The following is an 8,848-nucleotide window of genomic DNA, read 5'->3' on the forward strand; positions in this document are numbered from 1 at the left end:
ACGATAGAATATTTTTTTAATGTTTCAAAAATAAATAATTAATCGGACTGGCATTATAACATTATAAATTATCCAGTTGGAGACTATATATATATATATATATATATATATGAAAAATAAGTACAATACAGGACATATTAATAAATATATCATAATTGTAATTATCAATATTTTTAAGAAGCCAAAATTTATTAATAAAAGGGTAAAAACCCTATAGCGGACGAATACAGCAAAGAGCTGGACCCGGTGTGCTATGATCATCCACGTACGTGATCCTCACACCGCGATGCAAAACTACTACTAGATTTTCCAAGAGCACACCGAATTCTCAACGCAGACAGAAACATAAATATTGATCTTTTTTTTTTATATATATATATATAGAAATAAATATATAATGGGATCTGCTTTTTGAAAAATCCATAATACACCGTGTTTCACAAGATGCAACGTATATAGAGCAGAGATAAAAAGTGAAGATCTTGTTTTAATTCGGAGAACCTTACCCTTTTTATCTGCTCCATCGTTCTGAATATAAGCAGGATCTAGTCCTCTGGGAGATTCCATACTTTATCACCTGTATATAATCTCCATTAAAAAAAAAAAAGAAATATATTGACAAAGCCTCCTCTCCATGATGAAAATCGGTCTTATTTGGGTAAAATGCATTATTTTCCAGCAATAACTTGGCCCCACACCGATATCCTTTTTTGGTTCAACGGCCACCATTACATATATTCCAAAATAGTGAGTTGACAAACTAGGGTTTTACAATATAATTACACGCAAGTTTGATTCTTTCTGGACCAGTTCAGGTGATTCAACGGTTGTTTGCTGCTGAGTGGATTCTGTATTTTATGACTTTTTTTTTTTTAAAAAAAAAATTGAAATTAATTTTTTTTTTTATATCGTTTTAAAAATAATTTTAAAAAAATAAAAAAATATTATCTTCTACAATCCGAGTTCTTAGAGTTTTAGAAGGGGCACGGATGCTGGAAGTCTTCGGAGTTATTATTTTAAAGAAAATAAGCTCAATGGCCTCCGTTTCGTAATGCTCCCGGAGAAAAATGGATGTAACCACACAGGAGAGCAGGCCTGGCCCATATTTGCTCAGGCTCAAAATAAACCCATTATCATTAGCTGGCTTGTTTCAGAAAATGGGCTCTAACCGAAGAGTTCTGTACGTAAGTTAATAATCTTCTTTAAGGTTAATGGGCCTGAAACCACCACCAGTTTTCGAACATCACTGGGCCTGAAACCATCACCAGTTTTGGAACTCGAGGGAAAAAAACCTATTACGACAACCTTCTACCTCCCCGTTCTCCCTTCTCTTTACGGGGACAAAACTTGTTGCAGAGGCAGTAATAGCAGCTGCCCGGTAAAGTGGCAAGCAGGTACCATGTTGTCTTCATCAGGTCGTGCAGTGAGGAAGCTATGCTCCTCTTCTTCTTGCACCGCCGCCTCTGTTATCCGAAACCGTAACTTGTTGCTCAGAGAAAGATACATTTCCCCTCTTGTATCATCAAATTTAGCAAAATATTCAGAAACAACACAACACAGAGCCATTCCTTTCCTTTTCAATAACTTTTCATTATATTCTACAACAGCAGCAGCATCAACCGCAGCAATAACATCAGCCTCAGCAGCAACAGCTAACAATCATTTGGAGGAGGCATCACAGCCAAACCTGAGTGATGCATATTCTGCTATAGAGCTTGCATTAGATTCAGTTGTCAAGATTTTTACTGTTTCAAGTAGCCCAAATTACTTCCTTCCATGGCAAAACAAGTCACAGCGTGAAACCATGGGTTCTGGTATTTAATTCTGGCCCTTTCTCTTCTATCTAATTGAAGAACCATAGTAGACTCTAGTATAGTTCCATTATGCTCATTTAGCTGTTATATGGATGATTTTACAGTCCTTGTTCATGGGTTCTTCTTCAAAGTTACAAATTTAACAAAACGTTTTGTTCATTGTGTATTTGTTGCGAAAGTTTTCTCTTTTGAGATAATGGAAGTTCTTAGAGTTGTAAATTTTGTTGAGTGCGCTCAGGAAGAAGCTAGCCATTTTCCATTTCTAAGACAGCAGCATAGTATATTTACCAAGTTTGATTCTTTCCTATGATTTTCCCTTAAAGGATCTATTGCACATTTGAAAAAAATTACAAACTATTAGTGTTGTTTTTAAGGCTTTGCTTTCTCTCTCTCTCCTTTTCTACTTGAGGTCTTAATTCTTCTTTCTATTTGTAGCGAACAAACTTGCATTGTTATTTTTAATTGTGATCGGATTCGAGGTGTTGTTAAATAATGATAAATGACTCCATTCTTATTCGCCAAATCCACAGAATCCCTGATTAGCCCAATTCTTTTCATTTCAAATATGAACCGTAATCTCTTGTCGACACTGATCTAATTTGGAGATATAAGCTGTTCTTTGGCATCAAGATTAATATGATCCTTTGAATATAATTTCTCTTATGTGGTTAGGATTGATGGTTATTCTTAACGTCACTAAAATGTTTTAGCTTTGAGTATGGCCATTTGATTTCGAATCAGCAATTCTCATAATAAACCATAAAACATCCATGGTAGAACTTGGAAACTGATAAAAACAGCTTTATTTTCATAATCAAATGTTATATGAAGTTTCTCTTTGACCACCCAATCATATTTCTTTTATTCCTCATTTTTCTTTTGTAGGATTTGTTATCCCTGGAAAAAAAATTCTTACAAATGCTCATGTGGTGGCTGATCATACATTTGTACTCGTAAGAAAGCACGGGTCTCCCACCAAATATAGAGCTGAAGTGCAAGCTGTTGGTCATGAATGTGATTTAGCGATTCTAGTTGTTGAAAATGAAGAATTCTGGAAGGGTATGAATTTCTTGGAGCTAGGAGACATCCCATTTCTGCAGGAAGCTGTTGCCGTAGTCGGGTATCCTCAAGGTAACAATATAACCCTTCACTTCTTTAATTTGGCAACTGCCTTTTTTAAACCCCTCCTCTATTCTCTATATTCTAAAAGTTGCTTGGTCTCCTCACTTGAACACTTAACTCACCTCAAATTTTTTCAGTACACAAACCTTCAATCTTCGAAGGTTCAGAATCCTTCTGCTGGAATGACAGTGAACTTTTTGAGCCAGTGGCTGCTATACAATCATGCTTAAGCTGTTTAATTTATGCGAGGATTTGATCATGCACACAGAAAAAACTCCTTAATAGGATAGTTATACACACAAAACATATGCTTACAGACCTCTAGATATTTCCTGTTGTGATATGCAGAATACTGACACTCTGTCTGAGTGTAAGGTGACTTGTTAGTTTCACACATCATAATCTCCTTCCTTGGCTGCAGGTGGGGACAACATATCTGTTACCAAAGGTGTTGTCTCCAGAGTTGAACCAACACAATATGTACACGGAGCATCCCAGTTAATGGCAATACAGATTGACGCTGCCATTAATCCTGGGAATAGCGGTGGTCCAGCAATAATGGGAAATAAAGTTGCCGGTGTGGCTTTCCAGAACCTATCAGGTGCTGAAAATATTGGGTGAGTTCTATTCACTATTTCTTTGCTTTGGATGATAAATCATAAAAAAATTTCATGCTTTCTAAATTAGTTTAATGATAGGTGATGAAGTTTATATCTAACTTGATGCTATGTTCCTCACTTGGGAAATTCTAGAGATAACACATTCCTTCGTGTTGATAGGGGACGAGGCTGCTAATTGTAGTAGCATTACTTCTGCTATTCATTTTTTCCTTCAATCATATAAATACTATTTTCAGCTAACTCTTTTCTCCTTTTGTATTTTCAGCTATATAATTCCGGTTCCTGTAATCAAGCATTTTATAAATGGTGTGGAAGAAAGTGGAAAATATGTTGGATTCTGCTCTATGGGCCTATCATGCCAACCAACTGAAAATGTTCAACTGAGAAAGCACTTTGGTATGTGCCCTGAAATGACAGGGGTACTTGTGAGCAAAATTAATCCGCTGTCAGATGCACATAGAGTCCTAAAAAAAGATGATATTATCCTTGCCTTTGATGGAGTGCCTATAGCAAATGATGGAACAGGTAGTCATGGTTATTACTTGTTCAGTTATTCAGCATTACTTAAACTACAATTATATCTGGTTCACCCTAGACCCTTATTGTATTAGGTCACTATTAGCTTCATCAAGGAATTTTTTGATTTCATCTTCTCTTCTTTAAACGTTTCAAAAGATGAGGTGACCACATTGATGAATAGATGGAGTTATCCCATGAGCTGGTTTAATTTTGGCAAAAGCTAACTATGATTATTGGTTTAACCTTACAGTCTCCAGCTTTAAGTGTTCTGTAAATTGTGAAATGTCTTTTCCATGAAGCTAAAGCTATTATAGGTTATTTTACTCACTCATGTTTAATAGATTGATAGCCATGTTTAACATATGATGTTCAGATATTTGTTAGTTTACTGTGGGCCAAAAATTCAGGTTAGCAGATGGCTAAACAATATATTTTGAGCACCCACCCTCTTAGATCTGTGATAGAGCCACACAGAACACGACACTTGAAAGACACGCAACCCATGTAGCCTGCTAACTTTAATTGGGGTGAGTGTTTGTACTTTACTGAGATCTTTAGATAATATCTGATAAATATATCATGCTTATGATCCGTGTCCAAAAGTTCAAGTAAATTTCCTTTATCATTTTTTTAAGCAAGGAAAGTTACAGACTGTTTTAGTAACATACCATTACTTCTAAGGTAAAAGTTCTGGATAGTATGTGGTTTGTATGACATAGTCTAGTCATTTAACTAACTTATGATGGTTTATGTGATATATTGATATGGCCACTAAAGGTTCAAATGGCTTGTGCATTATTTCACTCACCCTTTTGGAGTCTCAATACCATGGCCTTAGTGTCAGTTATCAGAATGCTTCAAAGATTGTATAATTTTCCCTTTTCTTACTCTGCTGCTCCATTTTTTTGCTCCTGGTGCTCTTTCAGATACATGTCACTTGCCCTTGTGTTCTTAATTTGCAATTTGATTTGCACACTCTGCAGTGCCTTTCCGAAACAGAGAGCGGATAACTTTTGATCACTTAGTGTCTATGAAGAAACCCAATGAAACAGCTTCACTTAGACTTTTGAGGGGTGGTGAAGAGCATGAATTCAGTATCACCCTTAGACCTGTAAGTCGTAATTCTATTTTCTCATTATTTTTTATAGTGAACAATTTCTTTATTTCACATATTCATCTTTAGAATAGCAAGGGTCCCTTGAGCTGGCATATATAAGATTTACTTCTATGCTTAAGCAACAACTTCGTAATTGTGCCATTGCATTATTTCAATACTTTATTCATAATTACATAGATAATCAGTGATTTCTTCAAAAATTCTTACATTTACGACCTGTCTGTTTGGAATGGATTGGATTAGATTAGGATGATAATCAATCCAGGGATAGATCTGGAAGCCATATCCACCACTGATGAATAGACCTGAGGAACATGACTTCTAGAACTTTACCACCTCAATGATGAAAACTTTTAATTTCTTGTCTGCTACTGGAGACTTTTGGTTAGCTCTTTTACTTGTGGATCCTGCAAATAATATGGCATTTCCCATTGCTTGGTCATACAATTAATCAAATAAAACTGTAGTTATTCCTGTCATGAATTCTCGATTATCGAAGAAATGTTCTTTTTCTGTATTTTGGACCATGCTGCTAGCATGATTAATCTCTGAATTTTTTTGATTTTGCAGTTGCAGCCCCTAGTTCCTGTTCATCAATTTGATAAGCTTCCTAGTTATTACATTTTTGCTGGTCTGGTCTTTGTTCCACTAACACAACCATATCTTCACGAGTATGGAGAAGAATGGTATAATACATCACCTCGTCGATTATGTGAACGTGCATTGAAGGAGCTGCCGAAAAAGGCTGACCAACAACTTATCATTCTTTCTCAGGCATGCTTGCGTTTTTTCTTTGTTTTTTTCTTTTTTGGTACCAAGAGAAATATGGGAGCATTGCTGCTTCTTACTACCAAGCACAATTTGGTAGCTTTGAGGGGAAAATCTTCTTATTTAGCAAGAATTTTCTGACTTCCATGATTTTTGGGGTTATTGGATGTTAGAAAACACAAAACCTAAGTCTCAAACTGATAAATGCAAAAGGGAGCTCACAGCTGAATTTACTTCCTGTGAATCGAATTGCAAACTAGAGCAGAGTTGAAAACTTGTGTGTAAAAAAGATGTCTGTAGATGGCTGTCACCATTACTTTGTAGCTACCTTTTACATTGACTTGCAAATTCTCCCATGGAAAGAATTGCAAATTCTGTTAGAAAAGCTGCTATGGGGTCTGTTTGGGTTGTATCTTGAAGAAACTTCTTATGTTTTTGGATAGATTTGAATTAATTTTCTGATCTTCAAGCAAGCTTTAAAGACAAGCTCTAATCTGTTATATGTGACAAAACTTAGAAGTGAATTGAAAAGGTCATTATCTTAATAGAAGGTTTAATTTAGAAGGATACAACCACTGATCAGTCCGTATCGACCTCATTAGTACCTTTGTCTCAATATCCTTCTTAGGATTGCAAAGCTAGCTGTCAAACATTTTTAACTTGGCCATTATCTATTTTCCCTTCCTGCTTGGTGGAAATTGCTTTGGTTATGAGACTGCAATGCAAAGTAAAGCTAACATATACTATGCATTGAACTTAGTGCATCTTTACTGACAAGCACTTTTCTGGTTCAGGTGCTCATGGATGATATAAACGCAGGGTATGAGCGTCTTGCAGAACTACAGGTGCCATCATATTTCCAATTTAGCTACAAATAAGCTTTCAGAGTGAAACAACTGTTTTTTATGGATCATTAATTATATTCTGTAGGGGCCATTGCTTAGTGCAATGGTAAAGGCCCTGGGCTTGCAACCACAATGGTGCAGGCTCATTAAGAGCAGCCGCTTCATGCAAAAATGCTGAAGTGTAGGGCTGTCTCTTCCCTAGGGTCCTGTTTTTGTGAGGACTTAACTGGATAGTGGTCTTTTTTTGTTTTTATATATTAAATTTGTATACATGCAATGGTTATTTATGCGCACAAAAGTGTCTGCTGACAAATAACAACACTGTTGATGGGCAGGTCAAGAAAGTAAATGGAGTAGAAATCGACAATTTGAAGCACCTGTGCCAACTTGTCAGGGACTGTGGTTCAGAGAGCTTGAGGTTTGATTTAGATGATGATAGGGTAATAGCGTTGAATTATCAGTCTGCAAAAGTAGCAACTTCCAGAATTTTGAAACGTCACAGGATACCTTCCGCCATGTCCAGCGACCTTAGTGCTGAACAAAATATACCAGAAAGTGAGACGGCCAGCTCCAGCTGATTTTTTTTTCGCGGCATTTCATGATAATGGAACAACCACAAACCTTTGGTGGCTTACACAAAATTTTGGTCACGTAGTTTGGTAGTTAATTATTCGATTCTCTCAATATCTATTTCTAAATCAATATATGCCATGGATGAATTTGAAATTTAGCTATATGATCATAATTGTTTCTTACAAGTTAGAAGCACAAGCAAAAGGATATCAAATGGTTGAGTAAATGGGTTATCAGGACAGGCTATTCAAGTGAATATCGTAGATATTATGCAGCTGTGGACATCTAAGCCTTTTTCCTTGTGTGTTCTACTGTAAGAATGTCGACTGCTTCTACTCTGTTCCTTGGGCAGTGTGCTAGAAGAACACAAGCTGAGTGATGATGAAGTTGAGTAGTCTGGTTACGCAATAACTGCTGCAGTTCAACAGCGAGGTATTCCTCAAATAACAACCTCGGTACGGCGTGTTACGACAACCTTTCTGCGTAAGAACTCTACGTTAACTCTGTTGATCATAATTTCCCAATTTTTTTATTTGATAAGCTGATAATGGCCTCACCGGAACTTGAAATTCTATATTTTTATGTATTTACCAAGAAGCACATGTTTTCCTGGCGTAAAGGTCACGAAGGGATTTGAATCAAGAACTAGTTGCCACAGCCCCCGGGTTGTGTCAAAGAAGCACTTTGACCATAGCCCTTCTTCTAACACATCATCACACAACATGGTTGAATCTAGAAAGTAATTTTAAGTTGTAAAAAATTTAGGATATATAGAGTTATAGCTACAGAAGGCACGCAATCTGCAGCTAGGTGTATACAGCTAGTTGTGGTATTGTGTGCTGTATTTTTAGTGTATTTTTTGGTATGTTTTAAAATATGTTTGACTAGAAAAAACATTAAAGAAATATATTTTTTTAATAAATATAATGGGTTGATATTAAAATAAAAAAATATTTTAATATAGTTTTAAATAAAAATATTTTTTAAAACATACTCTGTATTAAAATACTAAGCAACATGCATGGAGTGCAAGACTTTCGCACCAACCTGTGCTGAAGCGTTAATGGGTTCCTCTCATGTTTGACAGTGAGGTAAAAGTAAAGACACGCTACTGCAACGTGATTTGTGTCTGATCCATGTATGCAAACTGTCACATGCTATGTAGATTGCGACACAGTTTTTTTTTAAAAAAATATATTTTTTTTTATTTTTAAAAATCATTTTTAATATTAATATATTAAAATAATTTCAAAATATATTTAAATTTTTTTATAAAATATAATATTTTTTTCTTCAAGAAACGCTGTTTAAAACAATTCTAAATGACTCCTAGCTCTTTCTGGACTAGTTTTGCCATAAAATATTTTATAGAAAAATAATTTTCATATTTTTCTATATTTAATTTTGAAAAATTGTTTTTCCAAAAAGTTTTTTTGTGCTTATTTATTGTAAAATATTTTACAATAAAAT

General features: G+C 35.4%; 1 protein-coding gene across 1 annotated transcript; it reads left to right on the forward strand.

Annotated features, from left to right (window-relative positions):
* Positions 1-1,294: 1,294 nt before the first annotated feature.
* Positions 1,295-7,563, forward strand: LOC118055780 (protease Do-like 10, mitochondrial). The gene is made up of 8 exons (XM_035067772.2): positions 1,295-1,814; positions 2,700-2,945; positions 3,358-3,553; positions 3,822-4,081; positions 5,059-5,186; positions 5,763-5,966; positions 6,755-6,805; positions 7,141-7,563. Exons 1-8 carry the CDS (start codon positions 1,400-1,402, stop codon positions 7,381-7,383), a joined length of 1,743 nt encoding a protein of 580 aa, XP_034923663.1. The 5' UTR covers positions 1,295-1,399; the 3' UTR covers positions 7,384-7,563.
* The last annotated feature ends 1,285 nt before the right edge of the window (positions 7,564-8,848 follow it).

The sequence above is a fragment of the Populus alba genome, chromosome 8 (genome assembly GCF_005239225.2).
Source record: "Populus alba chromosome 8, ASM523922v2, whole genome shotgun sequence".
NCBI classification, from domain to species: domain Eukaryota; kingdom Viridiplantae; phylum Streptophyta; class Magnoliopsida; order Malpighiales; family Salicaceae; genus Populus; species Populus alba.

What these genes read in the sequence shown, in the direction of transcription:
- LOC118055780 (XM_035067772.2), top strand. Translation starts at nt 1,400, where the DNA reads ATGTTGTCTTCATCAGGTCGTGCAGTGAGGAAGCTATGCTCCTCTTCT. An exon ending in GCGTGAAACCATGGGTTCTG is followed by an intron (nt 1,815 to 2,699) that starts GTATTTAATTCT and finishes TTTCTTTTGTAG; the next exon opens with GATTTGTTATCCCTGGAAAA. An exon ending in TATAGCAAATGATGGAACAG is followed by an intron (nt 4,082 to 5,058) that starts GTAGTCATGGTT and finishes CACACTCTGCAG; the next exon opens with TGCCTTTCCGAAACAGAGAG.